General features: G+C 36.6%; 1 protein-coding gene and 1 long non-coding RNA gene across 2 annotated transcripts; one reads left to right on the top strand and one right to left on the bottom strand.

Moving 5' to 3' along the window:
• Positions 1-111: 111 nt before the first annotated feature.
• Positions 112-6,809, bottom strand: cyb5b (cytochrome b5 type B). Its single transcript, XM_082162651.1, has 5 exons — positions 6,415-6,809; positions 3,091-3,219; positions 2,941-2,967; positions 2,789-2,820; positions 112-2,701 (listed from the first exon to the last, which is right to left on the bottom strand). Exons 1-5 carry the CDS (start codon positions 6,601-6,603, stop codon positions 2,611-2,613), a joined length of 468 nt encoding a protein of 155 aa, XP_082018777.1. The 5' UTR covers positions 6,604-6,809; the 3' UTR covers positions 112-2,610.
• Positions 6,810-8,124: 1,315 nt separating this feature from the next.
• On the top strand, positions 8,125-9,725 carry LOC309482211. Its single transcript, XR_014200259.1, has 3 exons — positions 8,125-8,326; positions 8,964-9,062; positions 9,242-9,725. It is a non-coding gene; the product is annotated as an uncharacterized lncRNA (long non-coding RNA).
• Positions 9,726-14,773: the final 5,048 nt, after the last annotated feature.

Raw genomic sequence — 14,773 nt, 5'->3', positions numbered from 1 at the left:
TTTGTATGTGGATGATACCCTTGTATCTGCCCATTTTAAAGTTAAATGCATGTTCCTAATTTAGTCTAAAATACAATATATAGACAATAATTACATAGTAAACAGACATACTTGCATTTTTAACCATTTATTGAAACATTTGTACTCAATTCAGGACTATGTTTTTTATATGTTCCATTGCTAGAATTAAATTATGACATTAATATGTGATCCAATGAAAACTTGACAATGTCATCTATGCATATAAAATGCACACAAACATGAAAATCTGAACATCAATTGTTAGACAAAGCTGAATACATTGACACAGCCTGGCAGGAAAAGAAGGAATTTACACAGATATTGGGGCAGGAATGATAAAAAAAAGAAAAAAAAAAGCAAATATGACACTGAAGAAAACATGGGAATTTGGCCTAGAAATAAATAAATTCTCTATATATGAATGACTCACTTATGTTTCATTAAAAGCTACTTAATTAAATGCAATATTGTTTGAGAAGAACATACAATGGAAGATTTAATAACATAAGTACACAACAGAAGCAAACAAAAGTAGACATTTTGGTTTACTTAATAGTTTTGAAGTGGAACAGTAAAGGCAGTTGAACAGCAAACACTTGCATATAATGATTTTTCATGACCTGCCCTTTCAGCTAAAGCCAGTCGAGCTAGAAAAAACATGCAAGCAATGCTAAGAGCAATTCATTAGAGAAGCATATAAGAATGACTATATGAACAGGTACTCATAAACAGCTCAAACACTTCTGAAAAAAATTCTCTTACCAACATTGAAACAAAAGGTAAAAAAAAAAGAAAAGAAAACGAAAACATTTCTCAAATGCATAATTACAAATGGACTGAGTAATGGAGTCAATTTCAAGTTTGCAGATACAGGTACCACACTAGAAATCTTCATTGTAAGAAAAAAAGCATACATAACGGTAAAGCACTGTATGACTGTAACTCTATGCTACATTTCTTACATTTCAGCATTTGCACATTGTCTGATGTTGAATGACAACATTCATGCAAAAGTGTTATGACAGTATGAAACAATGACAATATTTTCTAGTTTTCCTTAAAGGGATAGTTCACCCAAAAATGAAAATTCACCCTCATATCGTGCCACACCTGTACATACCAGAATATATTTTTGAAGAAATGTTTTTTTTTCCCCATAAAATACAAACATTCTTCAAAAATATCTTCTTTTGTGTTTTTCGCAGAAGAAATAAAATCATACCAGTTTGGATCAACATGAGGGTGAGTAAATGATAATTTTTTCCTGAACCATCCCTTTAAAGGGATAGTTCACTTTGAAATTAAATTTTGGTATGTTTTAGCTTACCTCAAGGGCATCCAAGATGTAGGTGTCTTTTTTTCCGCAGTAGTTTCAATTTTGATATTTTTAGGTCAAACCGTTCTTGTCTGTCAGTCATATAATGCAGGTCTGTGGTCACTGTCTCAAAGAGCATGCACAGAGTCCAAATTAAAACAATTCCCCATCGTCCAAATTAAACAATTCCCCATCGTAAGTACACATTGATGGCCCAAGACACGAAACGAGCGGTTTGTGTGAGAAAACGAACAGTATTTATATTGTTTTTACCTCTTGTACACAGTCCAAGTGATCTGAGAGCGCGGGCGGGTATAGATATATACAATAGAAATCGCATTGGCTACTGCAGTTCATTGGAACGAAACCGTAGCCAATGCAACGTCTAGTGTGTATATATCTATGCACCAGTCTGCGTACACGTCAGATCACTCGGACATGACTGTGTACAACAGGTAAAAACTATATAAATACTGTTCGTTTTCTCACACAAACCGCTCGTTTCGTGTCTTAGGCCATCAATGTGTACTTACGATGGGGAATTGTTTAATTTGGACGATGGGGAATTGTTTTAATTTGGACTCTGTGCATGCTCTTTGAGACAGTGACCACAGTCCTGCATTATATGACTGACAGACAAGAACGGTTTGACCTAAAAATATCAAAATTGAAACTACTGCGGAAAAAAAGACACCTACATCTTGGATGCCCTTGAGGTAAGCTAAAACATACCAAAATTTAATTTCAAAGTGAACTATCCCTTTAAACCATGTTGTATTTAAAATATACATTTCTTTTTAGTACCATGACTCCATGCTCTTCTCTTGGAGATGCAACTTTCAACTCCACTTGAATCATTTGGTCAAAATCCTCAGGTAATAAACCTAAGGCAATTCACTGACAAACATGACAACTAGCAGCTATGTGAAGGCTGTGGACATGCGATTTGTCAAAATGCTCCACAAAATAGGATCCATCAGCAAAAGCTGGACCATACCTGACCTTTCCAACTACACTCTAGATTAATTTAAAGGAGTTGAAGTCATTTCCAAGTACATTTAAAAAGACAGAATAGACAGAATTGTGGATTGTGAAGTGAAGGCTGGTAGAAAAACCCAGTCAAAATGAGCCAATGGGCTATAGACCATTTCCAGTCAGATGAGTAGAAACTAAAGAAGAAAGGATGAGCAGGAGTTTAGAGAGCGATCTTATAGATTCACTCTCTCAAACAAGTCAAGGCCTCCAGACAAGAGAAGTACGGCGGTGACAAAAGTTCAGGACGATTTGTGTTCCAGCATGTAGTAACGGTACATGATGCCCACGAGCACAGCCGCTATGGCAGGAATTAACCAGGTGGTCAATGATCTGAGCAAAAGACAAACAATCGGTTAAAGAATAAAAAACCCAAACATGAGCACTGTAGTTCATGCAGAACTGAATCGGACTTCTTACCTGGACTCCTTGGAAGTTGTGATGTAGACCTCCTAGAACAGAAACGGGATAAAGCGAGGAAACATTAACAAAACGCAACTTATACATGACAGTCGATATGTTTTTGCATCGGTTCACAATGGTTCACAAAGAGTTCTTGGAATTGTTTTTACCTTTTTTGATTCTTTCTTTCGATCATCCTAAAACAGGAAAGTAAGCATTATTAAAGTTGCAATCTTTTAAATGATTAATTGTATCACTCTACTCATATTTGCAGATGTGTTTTGTCCATAGAAATGCATTATAAAAAAAACAAGCACTACCATATGGAGTTCCCCGATGTAATACTGCTGGAGCATCTCTCTGGCATCTGTGGAATGACCCACATCCTCGAAGCTCTCGGTCGCATCTGAACCTGCTTGCTCCAGCAGGACCTCTTCACCTCCTGGATGCTATGAAAGAAAAGGAGAAAGAAAAGTTGATATCCTCTGAACACAGGCACTCTTCATTGATCAACTATTCTGCACATCCCATAAATCCAGACAACATCTGTCGCACAAAATGTAACCTCTGATCTCATTTTACAATTTCTGATTTTGATGTTACACAATGGTGAGAAAGCGTACCATCCAAGCAACTGACGTCAAATTTCTTTGCAAGCCTTTTGTAAATAATAATAATAACTACATTTAACTGCAAGGTTAAAAACCAGGAACCAACTAAATTTAGTCACTATGAAATCAAAAAAGACAATTATTGTTTTTCAATGGAATATTGCCGTATTTATTATAAATCATTCATCCACACACACTTTTTTTAAAGTTTTGCTTCGTAATCTTTAATCAGAGTAACTTCCCCTCCCTCTTGCAGAAACATCTCTTCTCTTCTCTGATGACGTGTTTACTGACATGACTGCGTGGCAACCTGTCACTCACATGAGTTTGACCAATAGCAAACCACAACCATCCAAATTAATTCCCCATGGACAAAATCAAGTCCCGCCCTACATTTTTTCATGTTTGAGAAACCGTTTCACTCAGATATTTACATCACAACTTCTGTTTTATGCTGCCTTCAGTAAAATATTTCAGTTCCTGTTTTTTTTCTAAAGTTCGGTCCTGTTAACGGTTCTGCCACAACACCGAACTAAATACTTTTTAGGTGGATCACAAACAACAAAGGGCAAGTACACCAATTCCCGAACAAATGACTATGAACCAGTTTACTTTAGTGAATCAAACACTTCAGATTCGATTGCAGCAGTTACTAAAAAATTCATATTCACTAACTGAATCAGGAATTATTAATAAACAGGGCTTGATAATAAGGACTGCCCGATGGCCCGCATGAATGATGCTCGGGACAGCTGACGGAATCGGGACAGTGCCGCGTAATCATGATAGTTTATCATTGTCATGTATTTTTAAGTCTTGTCTTGTTGATTTTTAACCATTCAGATTCAAGTGCAAGGCAACATGAAAGAGAACTCAATTCAATAACAAAATTTTAATTGACAAGACTTAAAAATACATCTAAATGATAAACTTTCTCTTTGGCGTCTTCTTGCGCTTGAAACGAAATAAATACACAAAAAGCTATGTCCAAAGGCAAGTATTCACATAAAAACTTTAGGTTTATGTCTTAACTGTACGTAAACGTATGAGGAAAAAACGCGTGTGTAACAGTATTTTGGATCCGTGCTTTCTGTCTTAAAGTGACAAAGTTAATCAATCACAAAAGACAAAGAGAAAAATCACTCACTGAGCTTGACTTAACATTTTTTACAGCTTTAACATGGATTAATCTACATTTAAGTTGAATACTGAAATACTAAATACTGTTAGATTTCCCTGAAAAAAAATACTTTATTTCATTTGTATCTTTGTTCTGTTGTATCTATTTGAGCTGTTGCTTGTAATTTGTTTATATTACTTAAGCTAGTAGTTTTTGCTGTGGTATCGAAATTGGAATCAATCAAAAATAGTGAAATTTCACAAGTATCAAAAAATTTGGTGGCTTATTTATTAGAATACTATGTTACATGAGTCAAAACAACAAAACTTCTAATTTTATTCATTTTTATGGCGGGGCCAGTGGGAAAAATCTTTAGCGTTGAGCCCTGTTAATTAGCTCACTTCCATCTTATTAACAAAAAAAAAACGTATTGAATTACATGTTTTACATTAAAGTTGGCATGAAACAACTGAAGTTGCGATAGTCTTCTCTTCCCCATTGAGACCTATCTGAGTGAAACGGTTTCTCAAGCAAGAAAACAAAATGTAGGATGGGACTTGATTTTGTCCATAGGGAATTGATTGGATGGTTGTGGTTTGCTATTGGTCGATCTCACGTGAGCGACAGGTTGTCCCGCCCTGAGACGTAAACGTAGTCAATGAACTTACATACTGACTGGTTTTTCATATTACAACATTATAAGGTTTTATTGTAATTAGAATGTATTTTATAATCTATGCATTATATAACAAATGAATGTAGTATGACATCACTTTTTATTTAATTTTTTGTATTATTGAACAAATGGAGCAACCGTATGGACTGCTTTTATGCTGACTCTAAAAATTGTGTGAACACACCTTTCTGATTTTTTATCTAATCGGCTGTAAACTGATTAGATATAAATAACGAGTGCAGTAAATGCAATATGATTTCTTCTTTCTTTCAAATATTACTTTTCATGTTCAAGAAAAGACAGTGGCTGTAGCATTTCTATCATAGAGAAGTGACTATTTGAATGAAATGCTGTTCGGACAATATTAAACAAGGATTTGATCAAGTGTAAGACCACCAGGCCATTTAAGGCCCTATGCAGGCATATGTGCATAAGATGATTGTTTATATTGTTTTTCTCTATAAAACCATGATTACTTGCTTTCGATAATGTTTTAACCCAATTGGTAATTTATGTGTAGGCTTAGGTCTTTGCTTGGGTCTATTTGTATTTCCACAAAAACAAAAAACAAAAAAATCCGATTACTCGATTAATCATCAAGATAATCGAGTGATTACCAACATAACCGTTAGTTACAGCACTAATTCACAAGATTTGATTACCGACTTGCTCGTTTTCACACACTTTTGTAAGCAACACAGTAGTTGTGTCATACTAAAATGAAAAGAAATGTAACGTTAGGTTGTATAAAACTCCAAAACGTGACACAGGATTTGAAGGAAAATAAATGTGTCAGAGATTAACCACACATTACTGGAATCGTTCATTTGTCTGTGAAAGTTCAACGTGACTGGGCTTGCCGGGTAGCTATGTGGCTAATACCCAATCATGCAAAGCCTTCATTGAATTTTGCTCTTAAAAAAAAAATTTGAAATTGAAATTAAAATAAATTATAAACAGTGTTAGCTAGTTTAATCCTTCAGAGTGTTGTTTACTGCACTGAATCTAGTATGCTAACACACTGATCGGGCCACACAAACTTTGCTTATCTTGACACTTGACAGCAGCTTATGTTTCGAGTCTAGAGACATTCCAGCGTAAATTAGTAAGAGTAGCTCGTGTAAAACATACATATGTGATAGAAAAGTCAAGTAAAAATCATGCAGGGTTTAGTGTTGTGTGGTTGCACAGTGTGAGCTGAGGTGTGGAGGACATGATGAAACTCCAACCGTCTTACCTCCTCCATGAAACTTGTGATATCGTAAACTTTATCGTGGATGATGAGCCATGTGTCTTTGATCATGTTATGGGCTTGAACCTCTTCGACTGTGTAGTATTTCACACAGCTCTCCTCCGATGTGCCTGTATTTTCATCCTTTATGATCTGATTCTCTCTATTCACTGAGCTCTCAGTTTCTTCCCCCATCTTTACTCTGTCTCTGTCGCTTCTCTGCTGGATTTCAGTGGAAACCAGTGCGCAGGTTTTAACGTACCTGTAATCTTTTTGCTTGAAGCTGTTTTTATTTAATTTTAATTGTATTATTACACGCAACCTGTCCTAGTTGTAGCCCAACCGGCACACCATTACACCACCAGTCACGAGAAATGAGTGACTGAATCCATTCGCTTCAACCAAACCAGCCAATCAGCGCTCAGTTAACTCAGCACACGGCCAGTGACGAATACAATAGCAGCCAATCAGAATCACGAGCAGAGCATCGCGAGACCGTGAAACGTAACACGCATGTTTTACGCACAATGGCGTCACGTTACACAACCCCAAAAGTCCTTAATGCTGAAAAGTTCTAAACACCTTTTTGGTTGTGTGTACATTGTGTGACTGGGTTGTGTTTATCATCAATTTTCTATTTAGAAGTGTAAAAAAAACACAAAGAAATTGAGCATTACATAAAAAAGTAGGCTGTCTAAAAACAAACATGTTATGTAAAAGAAAAGTTTTGTACATGGGCTACACTTTGAAAGAGGATAAATAATAAAGTAACTTTAATACACAAACTCTGTAAAGCTGCCTGTTTTTTCCCCCCCAAAAAATAAATAATGAATAAGACTGAAACCTTTTATGACACAACAGGTGTTAAAATCACAGACTGATTGAAACATATTCGTCTGTGGTGTGGTTACTGATCCCAAAGTCCCTTATATCTCTTTGTTGATACATATCTTCACAAGAATGAATAATCATCATGGACTTTGAATGGGTGAATTACATGGTTTTAATAGGCTATTTAAAGGGATAGTTCCCCAAAAAATAAAAAGATTATCATAATTTACTCACCCTGATGTTGTTCCAAACCTGTATGGGTTTCTTTCTTCTGTCGAACACAAAAGATGATATTTTAAAGAATGTTGGTAACCAAACAGTTGCTGGTCCCCATTGACTTCCATAGTATTTTTTTCCTACTATGGAAGTCAATGGGTGCCGTCAACTGTGTGGTTACCAAAATTCATGATTTTCATGTTTAGGTGAACTATCCCTTTAAGAAAGATTGCAAAAAGTCAAGATCTGTGAAATACATAGCCCATTGTTGTACTTTAGTTAGGAGTAGGAGTAAAAAGATTTAGATTTTTGACTTGTAAATGTAATTAAGTCACAATTAGCATATTCAAGTACCGTAATTTAAAAACACCCCAAAATAAATTGGTAAGTAATGAAGTACAATTAATCTGAAGGGTAATTATCAGCTATACACCCTTGTGTGTTTTAATTTTGTGGTGGTAGGCCTATGTTTTACTATTTAAAGGTTTCAGGTTTGCCATCTCAAAATAAATATAACCGCTGCTATTGTTTTTTACTTGTAGCAAGCAGGTATATAAAAGGATTTTTTTTTTTTTTTTCTGAAACCACAACTCAATATCTTCATTATATGAATTTGCTAATGACTTTTGCAGAGTGCTGGAGTGCAACCTTGCTCATTTGCATATCTAATCAGCTAGTGATGAGTGCCATGTGTACTCTACTGATATCTGTTAAGGGAAAACAGATGAAATGTAATTGGTCTCATCTGTGAAATGTCTCATTAAGAAAGTCCATGTAAGGCCATATATTTAGGCCAACACTGAATCTATGCATGTTCACATTTGTGCAAATTGGACCTACAGCATCTATGGTGAAGTTGTGCTAATACCAGGTGAGAGAACTCTGCAAATTACCTTATGGGAAACAATTTTGGTTAAGTTTAGTAGACATTAGTCTCTTAAGAGATCTTTAAGTGCACTGATCAAAGTTTTAAGTTAGTTTGACTCCATAGCCCTCCAAAATGCCACTGTTAAATACAGTTGAGTCACAGTGACTGGCTGAATTTGAAATGCTATATTTGCCATGGAAATGCACTGTAAAGTGACTAACTTTAAAGGTAAGAGACCATACAAATCCTATGTTAAACCTGTTGGTAAATAGGCAAGTTTATTTATGCTATATATTGAAAAACTCTAGTAATGGGACTTTGTCATGCAACTTAGTTTTTACAGTGAAAAACAAGCTGGCATTCCCAGAGTTGACTGCTTTCATTTAAAGTTATTTTAAACATGCATAGGGTTTTGTTGCATCTTAAAGTTTATTGAATTATTTTTGTGTCAAACCGTTTGTGTGTATGACACTGTGCACCTACTGTTTACCTCGGCTTCTGGAAAAGTTAATTGTGATCATGTTAATTTCTTTACCACCTGTTATTTTTGGCAATGATATTATATAGCTTGTAGTTTGCCATTCTGAATTGTGCCTTCTCTTTGGAGTCATTAAATGACCAGTTCTGCTCATTCATGCAGGAGCAAAATGCCAAGATGTGCTGCTTGGAGACACAGCGCCCCAGGTTGAGCCTGCTTTGGCTTGGTTTGGAACTTAATTTCATTGGTGGAGCAAAAACCGTAAGTAGAAATTGTGAAGTTTAAGTTACTCCATTGTGTTTACTTAAATGTTGTATAAAGTGACCTCAGTCACAGTTGTCTACACTGGGACCCTGCAGATTATGCAAGTGAAAGATTCCAATGACAATTTGTTTTGTGGGCGCATGCATTCTAAATTAGTGTCGTTTGTGTGTACTTAGTTGACTCTTGAGGGATGATCTTCTCTCTGACACCGGCACAAAGCTTAAGCTGCTTCACTTCTGGATGAAAGCCATCCAGGCCATTATTGAAGCTAAGGTGTTTTGAATGAGCCCCAGACTGGACCACCTCAAGCCTTTCCTGGACCAGCCTGAACCAGCTACACCGGTTCCCAACCATCACGGCTAGGACATGGCTTCTGTTATCACGGTTTTGACATGGACACAATTTTCTTCTCTTTCACTAGGCTACTGCAAGCATTTAATGCATTGTATCAGATGGTAAAATTGTGTCCCACACTTGCTTACTCTGTGCCCTCCCCCCCCCCCTTTTAAAACTCTCTTTTTTTGTGTGTATTGACTTACCGGTAATTGTTTGTTTTGGACAGGGTGGTGTTCGGTTTCTCTCCAGTGTGCATTTTCTTGTGGTTGTTTCCATATCTCTCTCTCTCTCTCTCTCAGAGATGCAGAAACAATGACTGTGCATTTTCTTGTGGTTGTTTCCATATCTCTCTCTCTCTCTCTCAGAGATGCAGAAACAATGACTCTTTCATAATGTGAACACTTGTTGGGCTTGACTTCAGTATGGAGTTGGGCTTGACTTCAGTATGGAGTTGGGCTTGACTTCAGTATGGAGTTGGGCTTGACTTCAGTATGGAGTTGGGCTTGACTTCAGTATGGAGTTGGGCTTGACTTCAGTATGGAGTTGGGCTTGACTTCAGTATGGAGTTGGGCTTGACTTCAGTATGGAGTTGGGCTTGACTTCAGTATGGAGTTGGGCTTGACTTCAGTATGGAGTTGGGCTTGACTTCAGTATGGAGTTGGGCTTGACTTCAGTATGGAGTTGGGCTTGACTTCAGTATGGAGTTGGGCTTGACTTCAGTATGGAGTTGGGCTTGACTTCAGTATGGAGTTGGGCTTGACTTCAGTATGGAGTTGGGCTTGACTTCAGTATGGAGTTGGGCTTGACTTCAGTATGGAGTTGGGCTTGACTTCAGTATGGAGTTGGGCTTGACTTCAGTATGGAGTTGGGCTTGACTTCAGTATGGAGTTGGGCTTGACTTCAGTATGGAGTTGGGCTTGACTTCAGTATGGATTTGATTGCTATCTCACTCAGACTACAAGAGTGAAGTTTTGGGTTGCCACAGTGGGTTAATATCTGTTCAAAGTGAACTTTTACTGTAGTTTTTACATGTTCACATCACCTACACGTCACAGATACTGTCACAATTGCTTTTAATTGTATTTTAACTTGATGTAACCTGGTTTCCTTAATGGAGTTCATTTAACAAAAACAAGTTAATACAAAGAAATGGCAATCTTTCTTTGTATTAATTTGAAGGACCTGACAATTAAGGCAACCAGGTTACTTAACATTTAAGTTACACCAACAAATCATTTTAACATTTGCACCTGTTCAGTCCTTTCCCTCCAACCACCTTTCACAGTCCAGTACATCCCAGATTTGTTTGTTACACTTAAGTCACTTCACAGAATAAAAATGATTATAAATGGTAATGTGAACTTTCACATTAGTTTTTATATTTTTAAATCACCTACATGTCACAGATACTGTCACTGTTTTGAATTGTTTTAACCAGACTGTTCACTGTGTACAGTTGTTTCCACACTGAGGACATGTGAAAGACCTATCTGCAGTGTGTTTTGGTCATGATCAAAGTTTACCCTTATTTTTCATGTTCTGTGTCACTGTGAATGATTCATGAGTGTTCCAAGGAGAGCATGCCTTAATCCTTCAGTGTACTTTGACTTGTATCTATGTAATGGCTTTTAGATTTCAACAGATGATTTGTTGGTTTAACTTGATGTAACCTGGTTTCCTTAATTGAGTTAATTTAACAAGAGTGAATACAAGGAAAGATTGCTCTTTCTTTATTAACTTAAGGACCTGAAAATTAAGGCAACCAGGTTACTTAACATTTTAATATACCAACAAATCCTTTAACTTTGCACCTGTTTAGTCCTTTCCTCAACCAACCACCTTTATCACTTTTCACAGTCCAGTGCGTCGCAGATTTTGTTTGAAACACTAAAGTCACTTCACAGAATAATAAAAAAAAAAATTACAAATGGTTTCAAGTTGTCTTTATTATAGCTGTTAAATTCTGCCCTTTTTCTTCCTCCTCCCCTCATGTTGCACAATGATGTCTTGTACTAGTATACTTGCTAGTTCCAGCCTTTTCTAAAAGCAGTACACTTTTAAAGCTATGAAATGGGATTTGCAATTGATGCCATAAATCCATTTTGGGTTTCCAAAAAAGCTTTTAGTGACTGGTTAATTGTCTGTGTGAATGGCTAAATTTAAACATTTAGCCAGTAAAGGATTCATTAAGTGGTCTTAATGGAACAATTAATTGCAATAAACAACCTTTACCTAAACTGGGTATAGCTCTTGAGGAAGTGGCTGTCATGTTGAGTATTTGTATAAACCCTAATAAACTAAAACATTGCATTCTGTTATGTGTAGTGGCCTTGCCAAGCCACCTTGGCTGACCTTATGTAAGTAAAGGGGTTTTGTGCATTAATTTTTATAGCAACTTAAATGTATACTTGGGACCTTGGACAAAGTGTACTAATTCTTTCTGGTTAACAATTACACCAATCTGAGACCTAACCAAACAATACATAAGGTGACGTCCAGCTCTTCTGGTACATAACTTTCATATTTTTTTTTTGTCGCTTTGTTTTTAATTCATGTGGACGAAATCTAATTCATCTACAGATGCACATTAAACATCAAATTTGTTCTGATTGGCTGTGGTTTTGATGTCATGCAGCGTTTTTTACTTATATCATGAACAAACCATCTGGCACTGCATTGAATTGGTTAGGCTTTTTCTAATATTACATGGGGAGTCCTAAAATGTGATCCCATACAATGGGGTTTGTACAATAGGAGACCTTGTCTAAAAATCTAAAGTCTTGAAAGTATTAAAATTGGCCACAAGGTGGCAATAAATACATTTAGTATGCATCTTTACACTCATTTGTCATGGGAACAAACACAAACGGACGTGTTATGTACACCACCAGTCTGCTCAGACAAGTGTTTAAAATATAATAGATCTAAAATATAATAGATCTACCTAACTCTTTTGCTTAAATGGCAGCATCACTTGAACTACATGAACTACACAAGTTTGTCAAACCTGATGATCATGTTGTCCAGCATGATTTGAGCATCATCTAAAGAGTATCTTGAGCTTCAGGACCTGACAATCTGTGCAAAGAGTCACATGATCAATGTCACACATTTACTTATTGCAGTGGTTCTCAAGCTTTTTAACTCCAAGGCCAACTTCTCTTATTTGTATTATATATTAAACACTGAACACTTTTTGTGAGCACTAACCCAGCTGCCTCTATGTGCTTTATGGCAACACACAACCGTTTGTCCTTCATTCCTGTAAATATTTGCATGTCTTTCTCTGGCAGAAGGACGTGGGCAAAACCTAGTAAAACCTAATGATACGTACATAATCTGCATAATGGCACATGCAGACAAAAACAATTGAGTTGGAGCCAAGCTGACAATGGAGTATCAGAACAGAAGAAAGGTGGTCCCGGTCTTCAATGACCCTCTTTATTTCCGTCCGAGAATTATTATTATTATTTATTATTTTAAGGAAATGAGCGTTTGGGATCTCTGATTAGCGCTACTAAACAGCTGGTAATGTTTACACAGGAAATTGGATGGTGATCTTCACTTTCTGTTCCCCCTTGTGCCATATGGAGTGATGCATTATGATAATTCAAGAGATGAATCACAAGTCAATGCCTCTATGAATTTTATTAAGATGCATAAAAATCCATTCTGTTATGATGCAGCCACGGATGTGGTTTCTTGTTCATTAGAGTGCTATCTCGTAGTAAAAACCTGTGAATCTTTATCTGAATTAGACAATATAAGTCATTGTAGACCCTATGCCATGTCCAGGTCTTTAACGCTTTATCCTCTCCTTTTCTACCATCATCTGTTCCTTATGGTCAATGGCAGCAGAGTGTGCAAAGATAAGATGTGAGATGTTTAGGGGTTTTATTGAACTCCGTACAAACTGTGAAATCTCATCTCGAAATGTGGCGTGACTCGATATGTCACCACAGCAACGGATCGTCGTCTCCACAGCCTGGCGGGTCAGAGAACATCATAGGAACACAGGCCTGAAAAAAAACACCCAAGGTCAAAGCTCACTGCAGAGGCGTGACAGCATTGATAATTAAATCCACCCACGGTCTTTAATACAGCATCTTTTGTAGCAGCGAGCTGGATAGTGCTATTAAACGCTTCTTGCTTTTCTAGGCTGTCAAGGTTTTGTTCGTTCTGTCGTGATGGAATAGTGCTGTTGAATCCGACAGACCTCAGTAGATCAATGATGCATGGAGGTACAAGAATAAAAAAAACCTTGTGAAATGAGCACTTAGTGGACCCGACCCCCCGGTTGAGAGCCACAGGTCACTCAATATTTCCTCAATGAAAAAAGTTTGACATATAAAGAAATGAATGGCACTTTTGGAAAAGAAAATGTTTAAAATTATGTACATTCACATGAAATTAACATACTGATATTCATATTAGAAGGCTAATAAAAGCTGATTTATAGTCCCCTCATGGGGGCCGCCTTGTTGACATCACATGACCAGCTGAATTAATACTCACATTTTCTTAGTAACCTCCCAGTTATTAGATATGGCTCTTGGAATTGAATAATGTCTCTTTGTGAACAACGCAATGGCATCAATTACTTAAAGGGGTGGTTGATTATTATTTCACTTTTCTAACTTTAGTTAGTGTGTAATGTTGCTGTTTGAGCATAATCTGAAAAGTTACAACGCTCAAAGTTCAAAGTAAAGGGAGATATTTTCTTATAAAGAAATAGCTTTTTAAGGACTACAACTAACGGCTGGTAGGAACTACACAACATTTCTCCTGGGTTAGTGACATCACAAACCCTAAAAATGTACATAAAATCCACCCCCGAGAACTCGATTTATAGATTATCATGACAGAATATGCTAATCAAAGACTAGAAGATAACAAACACATAAGCTACATAAATTCATCAACTAACCATTTGGAAATGTTCTGTTGCATTCTACATGTTTCTACATTCTAAATTTTCAGTGCATGTCTCTGTGAGGTAAAAGGACACAAGCTCTTGAAGCTCCGCCCTCTGTGCCGGGAACAGCATCATATTATTTGCATTTAAAGGGTCAAACACAAAAACGGTGTGTTTTTGCTCACCCTCAAAAAGTGACAATTTTAACATGCTATATAAAAATATCTGTGGGGTGTTTTGAGCTAAAACTTCACATACACACTCTGGGGACACCAGAGACTTATTTTACATCTTTTGAAGAGGGAATTATACCACCCCTTTAAAACTTTTGTGTGATATTACATTCACGCCACTAGGTGTCACTGTGTCAGCATGACCGCTGTATAGTTCAGTAAAACATAAACAAATATATTATTTAATATAATTATATATATTTTAAATGAGTGAACCTTTGTTG

This window comes from Leuciscus leuciscus (assembly GCF_965113295.1).
Source record: "Leuciscus leuciscus genome assembly, chromosome: 2".
Lineage (NCBI taxonomy): Eukaryota > Metazoa > Chordata > Actinopteri > Cypriniformes > Leuciscidae > Leuciscus > Leuciscus leuciscus.
The sequence above is the reverse complement of the archived record's forward strand: the minus strand, read 5'-3'. Positions and strand labels throughout refer to the sequence as shown.